Here is a 15154-nt window from a genome sequence, read left to right as displayed (position 1 = left end):
TAAAGGCGCTATACAGAAATAAAGATGGATTGACTGACTTGTAGAATGGACTGTACTTGGTTTCGAGGTGTTTGAGAGCTTGTTCTGTTGATGATGTGGTAGCCAGAGAGCTGCATGATTTTCAGGTAAATAGTTTTTTTTTATTGGAGAAGACAATCTGTGAACATCTTATATAAAACACAATGGTGACACTGAATTTAGAGAAATAGCAACAAAAACGAACACAGTTCAATGACAAATGTCTTCTTTTTTTATAAGCTCCTTTTATAATTACAACAATTAACAAGAGTAAAAAATGCATTTAGGATCATTAGCATTTGGTATCTTGGTGTCAAAAATCCCAACCTCCCTCATGCACTCACACAGCTGTGTGGTCCTGCTGGCTTTACTCATGAAGTAGTAATAAATACTAACAACCAGGACTCCCAGGCAGCCTGCTGCTGATCCCGCTCTGATTGCAGGGGTGTAATGTTACAGAAAGTTTAGAGACTGGAAGACCAGCTGAGAGAGGGGCGGAACTGAACTATGCTGGGGGAGGAACAGGGGAGGGAGTTTCTGAACTTCTCAATGAGTGGAACATTTTGTCATTCAGCACTCACTCTCTGCAGCAATGGTCTGCTGCAGACAGATGACCAGAGGATCACAGTGCCCAGTGGAACACCAAGAAGAACACAGCTCAAACTGCACGAGAGGCACAGGGACTGTACCAGGCGCTGGGACAGGGGGGTGCTCATGATGTGAGAATAGGAGGGGGGGGAGGGCTGTTCCATTGCATGCTGATGAGTAAGTAAAGTGGCAAGGGGCTTTAAGGTGAACAATGATGAGCAAAGACAAATCTAGGAAGGCCTTTGCACTTCACCTCTGCCTCTTCTTCATCACGCTCCTCATCGCTGTCCAGATCTACATGGAGTTTAGAAGCCCCCAGTCTTCTTCCTTCCCTGGTAGACTGTCCACTCCCGACAGCCACAGTGTCCCAGACCTGAGTGGAGACCAGAGCAGGAGAAGATCTGGAGGAAGAGGTGCAAATCAGGTGGACTTGAGCAGTGACATGGTTATCAAGAGTCAGGTGTCATATGTGAGGAGTCTGCAGAGGGATCCAGCAACCATGACAGCAGTGGGAGGCCCAGAGAGCCCAGAGAAGTTGGCAGACTGTTGCCCTGTCCAGCCCAAGCACAAAAAGGTCAGTGAGTGTTCCATTTTTTTTGAATACTTTTTTTTTTTATGAGAAAAAGAATAAAACTTGTCCTGGATTGGACATGGACCTGTTCACACCAGTGAAGATTCTTATTCCACTTTAATATGAAAGCGTGTATGTTTTCAGAAGGTTTTACTTTATATCTCATGTACTGACTCTTGTACTGTCATGTTACTAATTCTACAGTGGATCAAAGAACTTGAAATGTCACGCCTGTTAGCACCATAAAATAACAACATATAGGTATCAGTATATCAAAGCTGTTTCATCCCATGCACGTGTTTCAAAGGGGGCTTTGCTTCACTGGCATCCCTCCAGGTTATTATAATATTGAATGCCTTCATACTAAAGGTCTTCAGTGGGGAAAACATGATGCCTATATTGAGGTCCACTGATTTCATTTGTACTTTTTATAGTTAGGGTTCTTCTGCGTGTATTTGTGTGTGTGTCTGTGTGGGGGGGGGGGGGTATAGTAGTTTAGCTCTTTCATTACTAATCTTTTTGAAAAAAGACAAACCTACAATAACTAATTAAATAGTTTCAGTATCTTGGAAATAAGTCAGAATTACCACTCGAGATTCTGTCATACTGTGTACAGTTTCTTTCATAGACACTGTTGCAGTGTTATGAGTTAAAACAGAGTCTATTTATTTATTTTCCTTCTGATCTACTTTTTTTGGAGAGATGCTTTCAGGAAGCCTGGTTATCATAAGCTAAAGTAACAACATGCATGTGTACCATGGGAAACAACAGGTGACAGTAAAAATTATTTATTTTTTTACTTTGAATATAACACAACAAATTTTCTTTCAACTAAAAAAACTTGCCTGGAAGAACTTCCGAAATAAAAATATTGATGAAGACTTAGAGCAAGCTCATAATGCTAATGCTTGACCATACAAAGAGCACCTGTAGAATAATCTTCAAATGCTATAACATGTCTTTTCAATTAGCAGTAAAGTCAGGAGTATAATCAAGTAGTTTGTGGGCAAAAATTGAAAACACTGACAACAGCATGTTTTAGTAAAATGACAATAAAAGAAAAGAAAACACTGAAAACCAGCTAGAACTGACCTCACAACATGAAATACACGTCAATAACTGACATCCAACCATAAAGCAATAAAAGAGAACCCATTCACAGCAACTATAACTAAAATACCAAACACAATGAGCTGTGGTTGACTTACACCATCAAAGATCAATCCAAATGCAATGGGGGCAGGAAACACTGTATCTTACACTGGCCCAGTTAACCCAGCAAGATACATGACTTAATAACAAGGTTAAATATTATACAGAGCTAAGTCTCAGTACTCACCGAACAGAGCCCAAATAATAATTCTTCTCCGACACGTTATATCTTTACTCAGTTACACAGTGCTGGTTGCAACACAGCAATGCAGCCTTGATATTGGTAATTTTTCACTGCTCTCTGCATTGTTGCTTGGTGGTGTCCATTTTATCTGCTCAAATCATGCAGTTTAAACAGGACAAGGTCATTAAATAATATTGGTACTCAAATGAGTGCTACACAAATGACATGCTTTAAAAAAAAAAATTCAATATACCAGTACTTAAATTATAGAGAATATATATGGTATTATTTGTTTGTTTTCTTGGTGCTTTTAGTTTTAGAATTGTTTGGGCAGTTTGCAGCAGATGTAAGAAGAGTAAATGATTTGGTGTGGCGAGTTGAGTAAAGTGAACAAGCGATCTTACTATAAGTGGAGTGTAATATCTATAGCATACTGTTGTATCATTGCCCCATGAGAAAATAAAATGAAAAGATTCAACTAGGCATTCAAGTTATTGAATTGTTTCTGTTTGTTCTACATTACAGCACTATAGGTCTGAAACAATGGGGCTGGTAAGTGCATAGTATTGTTTTGTATGTTATAGATTTGTGAATACAGCCTTAGAACTACTGTACAATTTTCATTCTACTTCTGTAGCTTTTGCCTTGTTGATGACAGGGAGCCTACTACTCAACAGGCAAAAAATTAATAAGCCAGCAATGGTCACATCTGAGGACTCCCTGCAGCAATGTAACTGTAACCAGCTCCTTTATCCAAGGGGGGTGGAAAGGGGCAGAGATTGTTTGGACAATGTCTAGGTAGACAATAGGCTTTAGCAATGCAAATCAAAGCTAAAGAAATATGTTTCATTCCATGTCACTGTGGGGCTTTGGTATGGAGCTCATGCAAGAGAATGCTGGTGCAGATAAACAGTTATCAGCCATTGATGCTTTTATTGGCTTTCACTCAGTTATCTTTCATTTGACAGTCCATTGAACAGTAATGGAACATGTTTGCTTTCGAGGTAAACAGTACTGTGCCATAACTCATTGTGTTTGTGTGAAAAAAAAATCAAAACGCAATCAACAAAACTGACGGGCATGTCGATAGAACCTTGATATGAACACCATTGAGATGCAAAGCGTGGATTTCATCTTCCACTGCAAATGCCTGCTGTGGTTCTGCACAGGTTTCAGTAGTAACAACTGCAGACAGCGTCTGAGTCACTGACACGCCTCCCTGTCACACACTGTATAAACCATGTTTAGGGTTAGACTACAGAACTAGAGCCAGGGGCCAGCACAAGGAGCTGTGGTTCTGAAGCACTTTGAGGTCCTGTGTGGATTAACCTCACTATTTCCCATTCTTTCCAGTAGGTTTATTTTTTGTAAAAAAAAAAAAAAAAAACTTTACCGCGTTTGTGGCCCCAGGTTGTCAACAGCTCACTTTTCGGACTGTGTAAAAAAAGATATGAATTGCGATAGAAATAGACCAAATAGCAGAAACCATGAGCATTATTATTCACAAAGCTTTAACTGAATTATTTTATTTAATTTAATTTAGTTTTTTTTTAAATGAGTTAAAGCTTTGTGAGCTGGGACCAATGATTCTAATCACTGTATTGAACACACTTCACAGTATCCCAGTTCCCAGAGTTCAGTAAACTCTGCACATCAGGAGGCTATTCATTTAGCTACAGTAGTCCTAAAAAACTTACTCTATCTCCTGCCCAGGTCAGATCAACTACTTTGTTTACACTGGAGTAATTTAATCTGTGCCGAAAAGCATTCGAAAGGCAGTTCCTTAAGAGCAGTAGCACTTCTTATCAGTCTGCTAAAACAGAGCTCCATCTGAAATGGATCAGTGATAATCTAGCCTTACCGGATTCCAGGAGAACGTTCCATCAGGGGTCTCTAATAGTATGAGAACCCACGGGTCTTTTTAGCTGAACACTGTTATTAGTTGCTTTGTTGATGGCTTCATTGGGCAGTGATATTTATTTGCTCTGTTTGCTAATGCACTGCACATGTAAGTAAATGGAAAGGTTTTAAGCTTGTTTCAAGGGTGCCAATGCCCTAAAAAACAAAAACACAAAAAGCATTTCTGTCACAATTTTATTGAAAGCCTAATTAAGGCAAACATGTAAAGGGATCGTTCTTTTTATCTTTAGAGAAGGGTGAAGTTAAATTGATGTAAACTTATTCTCAATTAGGAAAAAATACAACTTGTAATTGGAAATGCATAGTTCCTGTTCTCTTATTAATATACGCTGGACTTTCCTTATCCACTTTTTTGCTCATTTGACTTACTGACATCACGAAGAGCAGGTGCAAGAGTTCAGAAACTACAGATTGTGCAGATTGATTGTTTCTTGTTTTAAAGCTGTCACATGCATGTTTTTCTTCATTCAATAACAGTTTGTTCATATTCTTTGCACAGGTTGTAATCTTTAATAAAAACCAGCCCAAGAGTGCTACTGTTAGTCTGATAAACCCATCTCCTAATAGTGAAAAACATTCCTTTGAGAAACCTCCTGTTGATCACAGTATGAACAAGACAGGTCTCATCAACTGTCATTTAATAACCAGAGCCATGAAGTAGATAAGGAAATCACACACAGTACTGGCTCTTCCAGGAAGTTTAATAAGTACTGATCCCCTAAACGCCCTTCCTGAAGGACAGTCAATGGCAAGGCAGTGGAGCTACAATGGCAATGCAATGATTCTGTACTGTGGGGACTATAATAGGCTGCTGTGATAAAATGGTATCACACGGTGCTTATTTTTTATATTCAGACGTACAGTATGTGTCACAGTGGTATGAACCAATACACACCTGTACACACTGATAATCTGTGATCTGCGGTAGTGGCAGTAACAGGAAAGGGACACACACAAATGTAAAGTTCTCACTGGATGAATTTGAGCTATAATAAGCAGAAATAGATAGAATATAGGTCAGCATCTATAGAAGATTGACCTCTACATAATCACAGGAAATGACATGACGGTAATCAGGTACTGAGGCTTAATAGCAGTGACACGTAACTGATCCCAATCTCAACATCATGCCTGAAAGCCTCTCAGAGGGACATCTTCTCAGCAGTTAGAAAGGTGGGTGTCGTCTCAGCAGTTAGAAAGGTGGGTGTCGTCTCAGCAGTTAGAAAGGTGGGTTTCTTCTCAGCAGTTAGAAAGGTGGGTGTCGTCTCAGCAGTTAGAAAGGTGGGTTTCTTCTCAGCAGTTAGAAAGGTGGGTTTCTTCTCAGCAGTTAGAAAGGTGGGTTTCTTCTCAGCAGTTAGAAAGGTGGGTGTCGTCTCAGCAGTTAGAAAGGTGGGTGTCGTCTCAGCAGTTAGAAAGGTGGGTGTCTTCTCAGCAGTTAGAAAGGTGGGTGTCTTCTCAGCAGTTAGAAAGGTGGGTGTCGTCTCAGCAGTTAGAAAGGTGGGTGTCGTCTCAGCAGTTAGAAAGGTGGGTGTCTTCTCAGCAGTTAGAAAGGTGGGTGTCGTCTCAGCAGTTAGAAAGGTGGGTTTCTTCTCAGCAGTTAGAAAGGTGGGTGTCGTCTCAGCAGTTAGAAAGGTGGGTTTCTTCTCAGCAGTTAGAAAGGTGGGTGTCGTCTCAGCAGTTAGAAAGGTGGGTGTCTTCTCAGCAGTTAGAAAGGTGGATGTAGTCTCAGCAGTTAGAAAGGTGGGTGTCTTCTCAGCAGTTAGAAAGGTGGGTGTCGTCTCAGCAGTTAGAAAGGTGGGTTTCTTCTCAGCAGTTAGAAAGGTGGGTGTCGTCTCAGCAGTTAGAAAGGTGGGTGTCGTCTCAGCAGTTAGAAAGGTGGGTTTCTTCTCAGCAGTTAGAAAGGTGGGTGTCTTCTCAGCAGTTAGAAAGGTGGGTGTCGTCTCAGCAGTTAGAAAGGTATCCTGTTGAGTGTGCAACAGGTGATGTTTGTAGTACCTTCCTGTGAGTTGCTATCTTTACTGATCTTATTACTAAGGAGACAGACATGCTTCAAGGAGCTGGCCTGCTCCCCCAAAAGAACAAGGATTGTTCCTCTGCAACAGCTCAGGATGTTGAATTAGAAATACATTTTAAGGAACACTTAAAAAGTTGATTACACAAATCAGCGCAGACATTCAAAACAGCAGTAATGCAGTCAGATCAGCGACAAGGTGTAACAGCTTAATGCCTAGGGGCCTAATCCTATACTGCAACTGCCAGACCAGTGGTGAGGAATTACAAGTACTTTGTAAGAGGTGGACCGCTCTGCAGGAAAATGCCACCAAACTGTGGCCTTTGTGGGGTCCCATTGAAACCCAAAACAATCAGAACAAACGTGTCACTGTAGCGTTGTTTTTTATTTAATTGTGTTGGTTTCAGCTGCCTCTTTAATTAACAATAATATGAATATTTCAGCTGTGCGCCTTGCAAATAAAAAGTGTTTGAGTTTCAGTTGTCACTTCCCAGATTACTCACTGCAAATGTGAATGGTTGTTTATCATGAAATGTGCTTGAGTTTGGTGGATTTAACACTGAAGTAGATTATAACAATTCATTATATCAACTTGAAAGTAATGGGTTTACATTACAAATCAACATATTATTGTGCAGTAGAAACTCTAGAAGAACCATTAGCAGATCATATCAGTAATGGCAACATTATTGATTTACATATTTTGCACTCCTGATACATAGTATTCACCTATGCTAAATATATATATATATATATATATATATATATATATATATATATATATATATATATATATTATATATATATGTAAACGCTGACGATTGCTATCAACTTCATATGACATTCTCTTTTGTATTATATGTATTAATTTATTTATTGCATTTATATTGCGTCTTTTAAACAAAAGTATCACAAAGCACTGTACAGTACTTAGCAGAAAAAAGAACAAACCACAATACATTTGTATAGCATGTCATACATACAACTGCCACAGTCAGACCATGTAAAATATGAATAAACAGTATACACATAATAATACGAAAGCAGCAATTTTAAAGTTACATTAAAACCCACTAAGATATAAAGCCATTTTATAAAAGTGTGTTTTTAGTCTTGACTTGAAAACTGTAACGGTCCCAGCTTCCCTGACAAACAAAGGCAGAGCATTCCATAATTTAGGAGCTCTACAAGAAAAAGCCCTCCTCCCGTGTTGCTCCTGTTGACCCTAGGAATAACAAGCAGCCACGCATCCTGTGATCTCAGGTAGATGTGGGCCAGTAACTCCTGCAAATAACTGGGTACTAATCCAGTCAGGGCCTTGTAAGTTAACAGCAAAATCTTAAAATCAATTCTATTCTGCACAGGGAGCCTGTGTAAAGAGGCCAAAACAGTGGTAATAAGTTAACTTTTCTGGTTTTAATCAGAATTCTAGTGCTGGTATTCTGAAAAAGCTACAAGTGGGATACCACAAGTTTTGGGACACCAGAAAAAAAGTGCATTACAGTAATCAATTCTAGATGAAACATAGGCATGCATTAGTTTCTCGGAATCAGATTCTGCAATAATTGGTCTAAGTTTGGCTATATTTCTCAAATGGTAAAAAAATACTTTTGTAACTTCCCTAATATGAGTCGCAAATGATAGATTAGTGTCGCAAGACTTACTAAAGCTGGGACGGCCAAGAAATATCATTGCCAAACTCCAACACCCTGTACCTTCTGCAATGTAGTGTGCTGTCTACGCTACCTAGTGGATAAATGGGTTACTAGACCCGGAACCCAACACCAATTTGGGCTGACAGAATACTTAAGTCAAACATCAAATGATTTTTATAAACTTGAACTGGTTCCCCTTCTCACAAACTCAAAACATGTTTTCCCACTCTGTGTCCAACACGGTATAATCTAAAATCGTCCCAATTAATGTGTTTGGGTCCTAAAAGCAAACAAAAACTGGAGACAAATAAAATCAAACACTTTCCACACTAAAGGATCCAACCCCCTTCTCTTGTCTACATATCATAAATAAATATTGCACTGGAGAATTGAATATATAAAATCTGGCCAATAATTTATAGTTTAACACAGAGTCCCTGTCCACATTAAATTTAAAATATTTACACTCCAATTAACTATATTTACAGCATGAATAAGATTGGCTTCTCAATCAGTAATCAGGTTTACAGTATAAAAATAGGGGAATTTAAGCCGGTGGCTACAAAGACCTCCAGCAAGTATACGGCTGACAGACCAGAGTCCTCAATCCTGCAACAACGTGCTATATCCTCGATCCCAGCCATCTGTTTCTTAATCCTGGCAAGTCTCCAGTGGTCCTTCCATGCTTTTGCTTACTCCTCTTGCACTGTCCTGTCCACTGAATATGATCTGATCTGATCTGATCTGGCTGCCCTGCCCTGTCCTGTCCTGTCCTTTGCTGTCCTGTCCTGTTCTGTTCTGTTCTGCTACTCCTCTCCAGCACACTGCTTCTCAGCTCAATAAATAAAGAGTTTTTCAGGTGTAAACAATCATTTGATCTATTTAATCAGGCATATGGCCACGCGTGGTCTATGCCTTTTCCCTTTTAACCAACAGGCTGGTTGCTCCATAGCCTCCCTAATGGGCAGGTGTCTGTGATAACCGGGAATCATTATTTTATTGGAATGGTGATTTTTCAGTAGGATTCCTAATCAATAGCAATTGACTTTTTCCAAGAATGCCAGTTATCTTAGACAGCAAGCAAAAACAAACCAACATTCAAATGCACTGCAAAAAGAATTGTAAAATAAAGCAATAACAAATCCCATACAAACTTACAAATGTGAAAAATAATAATAAAACAATCAAACCCACACCATTAAATATGAACAAATAAATTAATACATTAAATAATAAGCCTGCCTGATGTGTATTACATTAATCACCCCCAAACTCTTAACTTCTAGAACAAGCACCCAGCTTCACTTCTGTTACACTGTCCAGGCAGAATAGGACATTGGCTGTTTCAGTCCTATTGTAATAATAAGAACCATGTGTGTAAACAAGGGATATGGACTTTCAGAGGCTGCTAAAAACAAGCTGTCATCCAAACAGCTTCTCTGCACCACCATGGCACCTTCAGCTAAGCTCACAGTTCACAGTTTCAAAAGGAATGCCAACCCCTTTACATGAACAGCAGCAGCTTTCTGTGACCTTCCTAAACATGCAGCAGGTCCGGAAACGAGGAGCAGAAGCTTTGAAAGAGAATTCTTTCATTCAATCCAAGAAAAGGACAGCTCTATCAAAAGGCTTTCAATGTAGCAGTCCCCAAGAGAAATAAAGAACTGGAGAAATTCTGCGGCATCCTTTCCCAAAATGTCAATAATATTGTCGTACAGTATTTGGTTGGGATAAGAATTACATTTTATCAGTGTTTATTTTGGCAAATGTTATTAAATAATAAAAAAAATACAAATACAATAATGTAATTAAAGACAGTGAGGTTAAAGCACCTATTTTGTTCACCAAATTGATTTCTATGGGCTATATATGTATCCATAGCTGTATAGTAATACAAGGGAGTACTATAGATAGATGTATATAGTATCGACATAATCATTAGGTTACCCTATATACAGAATTGTGTGTGTATATATATATATATATATATATATATATATATATATATATATATATATATAAATTAATTATACATTGACTGTCTATATATATATAATATTAAATATTTGCATATATATGTACCAACCAGGTTATCAAAGGGGTTTTGTTTCAGGTTTGGCAATAGGTTGAATATTTGTAATTGACAGTACTCCCTTGTATTATTATACAGCTATTGCCAAAAGTTTAGCATCACCTAGAAGTTTAGGTTTAGGACACAATTAAAAAAAAATAATAAATAAACTATATGAACATAATATACATTTTTTATTTAACATCATCTAATCTACTACCGGAAGCCATAATAGTAGTACAGTATTTCATGTTAGATTTCAAAATGTCACATTTTTCAAAACTACAAAGCTGTATGTAATTCAATATTTATGAAGCAGGTGGTAATGGCAGGGACAGAGTCTCAGACACAGAAAGCTCAAGTTAAATGTGCTAATGTGCCATTTTAATTAGCAAAAAAACAACAATAAACATTTACAAAAACACACTTGTCAAAATAAACGGCACAAGGGCCAAAACAAAATGTTTTACAACAACTCACAAAAATAAACAAACAGACAGACAGCACGGAACACGAACCACAGACCTCTACCTCTGTCACCAACATCAATTCTAATCCTCCTCTGTCACCAACATCAATTCTAATCCTCCTCTATCACCAACATCAATTCTAATCCTCCTCTGTCACCAACATCAATTCTAATCCTCCTCTATCACCAACATCAATTCTAATCCTCCTCTATCACCAACATCAATTCTAATCCTCCTCTATCACCAACATCAATTCTAATCCTCCTCTATCACCAACATCAATTCTAATCCTCCTCTATCACCAACATCAATTCTAATCCTCCTCTATCACCAACATCAATTCTAATCCTCCTCTGTCACCAACATCAATTCTAATCCTCCTCTATCACCAACATCAATTCTAATCCTCCTCTATCACCAACATCAATTCTAATCCTCCTCTGTCACCAACATCAATTCTAATCCTCCTCTATCACCAACATCAATTCTAATCTGCCTCTATCACCAACATCAATTCTAATCCTCCTCTGTCACCAACATCAATTCTAATCCTCCTCTGTCACCAACATCAATTCTAATCCTCCTCTATCACCAACATCAATTCTAATCCTCCTCTATCACCAACATCAATTCTAATCCTCCTCTGTCACCAACATCAATTCTAATCCTCCTCTATCACCAACATCAATTCTAATCCTCCTCTATCACCAACATCAATTCTAATCCTCCTCTATCACCAACATCAATTCTAATCCTCCTCTATCACCAACATCAATTCTAATCCTCCTCTATCACCAACATCAATTCTAATCCTCCTCTATCACCAACATCAATTCTAATCCTCCTCTATCACCAACATCAATTCTAATCCTCCTCTATCACCAACATCAATTCTAATCCTCCTCTATCACCAACATCAATTCTAATCCTCCTCTATCACCAACATCAATTCTAATCCTCCTCTATCACCAACATCAATTCTAATCCTCCTCTATCACCAACATCAATTCTAATCCTCCTCTATCACCAACATCAATTCTAATCCTCCTCTATCACCAACATCAATTATAATCCTCCTCTATCACCAACATCAATTATAATCCTCCTCTATCATCAACATCAATTCTAATCCTCCTCTATCACCAACATCAATTCTAATCCTCCTCTGTCACCAACATCAATTCTAATCCTCCTCTATCACCAACATCAATTCTAATACTCCTCTATCACCAACATCAATTATAATCCTCAGCTCTGTCACCAACATCAATTATAATCCTCCTCTATCACCAACATCAATTCTAATCCTCCTCTATCACCAACATCAATTATAATCCTCAGCTCTGTCACCAACATCAATTCTAATCCTCCTCTATCACCAACATCAATTCTAATCCTCCTCTATCACCAACATCAATTCTAATCCTCCTCTATCACCAACATCAATTCTAATCCTCCTCTATCACCAACATCAATTATAATCCTCCTCTGTCACCAACATCAATTATAATCCTCCTCTGTCACCAACATCAATTCTAATCCTCCTCTATCACCAACATCAATTCTAATCCTCCTCTATCACCAACATCAATTCTAATCCTCCTCTATCACCAACATCAATTCTAATCCTCCTCTATCACCAACATCAATTCTAATCCTCCTCTATCACCAACATCAATTCTAATCCTCCTCTATCACCAACATCAATTCTAATCCTCCTCTATCACCAACATCAATTCTAATCCTCCTCTATCACCAACATCAATTCTAATCCTCCTCTATCACCAACATCAATTCTATCACCAACATCAATTCTAATCCTCCTCTATCACCAACATCAATTCTAATCCTCCTCTATCACCAACATCTAATCCTCCTCTGTCACCAACATCAATTCTAATCCTCCTCTATCACCAACATCAATTATAATCCTCCTCTATCACCAACATCAATTATAATCCTCCTCTATCACCAACATCAATTCTAATCCTCCTCTATCACCAACATCAATTCTAAATCACCAACATCAATTCTAATCCTCCTCTATCACCAACATCAATTCTAATCCTCCTCTATCACCAACATCAATTCTAATCCTCCTCTATCACCAACATCAATTCTAATCCTCCTCTATCACCAACATCAATTCTAATCCTCCTCTATCACCAACATCAATTATAATCCTCAGCTCTGTCACCCGTGAACACCTATTTTATACACCTGTGGCTAATTAATAATTTAATCAATTATTCAATTGTTGGCTCCAGCCAGATTCCCACATGTTTTGACAGGGAGAAGTTGAGCCACAGGGTGCATTACATTCAGTGCTATAAAGTCAGTGTGGATGTTTTGAAGATGCTGGTTACATTATTAGAGCTGGGGCCAGAGGAGCAGTGTTTTCCAAAGTTTTAAACTTTTTTTCGTAAGTTGTGTTTGACTTTTCCTCTTTTAAATTATTTTTCCACCCATCTAAAATGATAACATTTGTTAGATGAAAGCACAGTTGGCATGTTAGAAACTGTGATTTACAGTGCAAGGCATTACAGTATGTAAAGCTTTCTAGAAGTAGTTTTGTTGAACAATAAGAAAATATGACATGATTTCATATTTTATTTTATGAGTGCATTGGAAGGGTGAGGGCTGTACCTCTTACCAATGATCTTGAATGGTAATGTGGTGGTACCACAGTGACAACACGATTGCACAAGGACAGCTACAGTGGTATCAACTATTGGTAGAATGGTACTACAGTGGCAACATATTTGACATACCAATAATGGCCATATACAAAAAGCATGTATATTGCATTTTAAAATATGCATGGATATTTTTTTGAACAAGTAATCTGGTTTCTCCCTTATCGATGTGTATATATTACTGTTGCAGCCACTCTAGGTTTTGTTTTTAAAATGTTAAATGACTAAACAGTGTCACTGCAACTTGATTAGATTTGGGTGGCTAATTGGCTTTAATGATGTTTTGTTCTCCAGTGGGTGATGCCTGTATCTGTATTACTTTGGGGCGTCCCAAATGTAATTAGCAGGGCACAGCATCCTGCCCTTTGCTGAATGCGAAGGACTCTGCTCTGAATGCTCCCCGCCCTTCTCTAAATGGCACTTGTGCATTTCCACCTCAGTACAAAGCCATTACAGAACTGAGGAAAAAAGCACATGTTTACAGCCCATTAAGCAAAGCATGGCAGACACAGGGTGTGCTATCTGGAGTCACAATCAGAGGGCCAGTGCCATTAAGCCTGAGACACAGCTATGTCTGGCTTCTGCTCCTAGACCAAGTGTCTGCCTATTAATAAGTTGCATATTTAGAGCGGGGCTTCCCACACACTTCCTAAACTCCTTTAAAACTGTTAGTGATACAACTTCACTTTGGTTCCTTGGTATTACTAATAGTGGGTTACCTGACTAGCTGTTGGAAATAGATCCCATACAGCAATGGAACTTGGCTAGGCTTTACAGCCAGGGGGCTTTACAGTACAGTAGGGGTTTATTTTATAGTACAGTAAGGGTTTATTTTACAGTACAGTATGGGGCTTATTTTACAGTATAGTAAGATCTTATTTTATAGTTCAGTAGGGATTTATTTTACAGTATAGTAAGAGCTTCTTTTACAGTACAATAGGGGTTTATTTTACAGTACAGTAAGGGCTTATTTAACAGTATAGTAAGAGTTTATTTTACAGTACAGTAAGAGCTTATTTTACAGTACAGAAGGGGTCTATTTTACAGTACAGAAGGGGTTTATTTTACAGTACAGTAAGAGCTTATATTACAGTACAGTAGGGGATTTATTTTACAGTACAGTAGAGTCTTATTTGCTACCAAAATGGATTAAGTTAGCAGCAGAGCAGCAAACCCCATGAATGATTTATATGTTCTTTTGGTGGCTGACTTGCAGCATCTAGGTCAGCCGGCTCTGCAGATTGAGCAATGATCCTCTTCTCAGAGGTCTGCTTTTGCTACCTGTTTTAAAAATCTCACGAGGGAGGGTTTGGAATGCTCACTTGATACAGGAGCAAATATTTACTTTGGTGAGGGTCCCAGGATGGTGTACAATTGTTTTGGTTGAGGGATCAGAGGACATCCACTGCTGTTTTGGGGATTGCTGTGGGGGACATAGGAAATAATAAGTGTTCTAAATTTGGGAGAAAGACACGCTAAAGTAACGGGCTGAACTACACTTAAAAAAATTATTTCATTTGGATTTAGATTTGTTCAACAGTGATCATTCAAAATAAAAATTGATACAAGCATATTGTTTTTTTGTGAATAGGGCTTGTTATAACATAAGAACATAAGAAAGTTTACAAATGAGAGAAGGCCTTTCGGCCCATCTTGTTCATTTGGTCATTAGCAGCTTTGGAAAACTTGTGAAAAGTAATAATTTCATATATGTGCTATTTTTTCTCTTCATCTATGATTTTGACATTTGTATCTCTTAGTTATTTTACTTTCTTGAATGTTCTTTTGCTGTTGTAATATTGGAAACACTTTTTGAAA

The 15154-nt window shown here is 38.3% G+C and overlaps 1 protein-coding gene across 1 annotated transcript in view; it reads left to right on the top strand.

The window, feature by feature from the left end:
- The first annotated feature begins 587 nt into the window (after positions 1 to 587).
- Positions 588 to 15154, top strand: part of LOC121317565 (methyltransferase-like protein 24) — a 37474-nt gene continuing 22907 nt past the window's right edge. Inside the window, exon 1 of the mRNA XM_041253641.1 lies at positions 588 to 1180. Within this exon, the coding sequence (XP_041109575.1) occupies positions 818 to 1180 (363 nt within the window). The 5' untranslated portion in view covers positions 588 to 817. The remainder of the gene's footprint in view (positions 1181 to 15154) is intronic.

This window comes from Polyodon spathula, chromosome 6 (genome assembly GCF_017654505.1).
Source record: "Polyodon spathula isolate WHYD16114869_AA chromosome 6, ASM1765450v1, whole genome shotgun sequence".
Lineage (NCBI taxonomy): Eukaryota > Metazoa > Chordata > Actinopteri > Acipenseriformes > Polyodontidae > Polyodon > Polyodon spathula.
The sequence above is the reverse complement of the archived record's forward strand: the minus strand, read 5'-3'. Positions and strand labels throughout refer to the sequence as shown.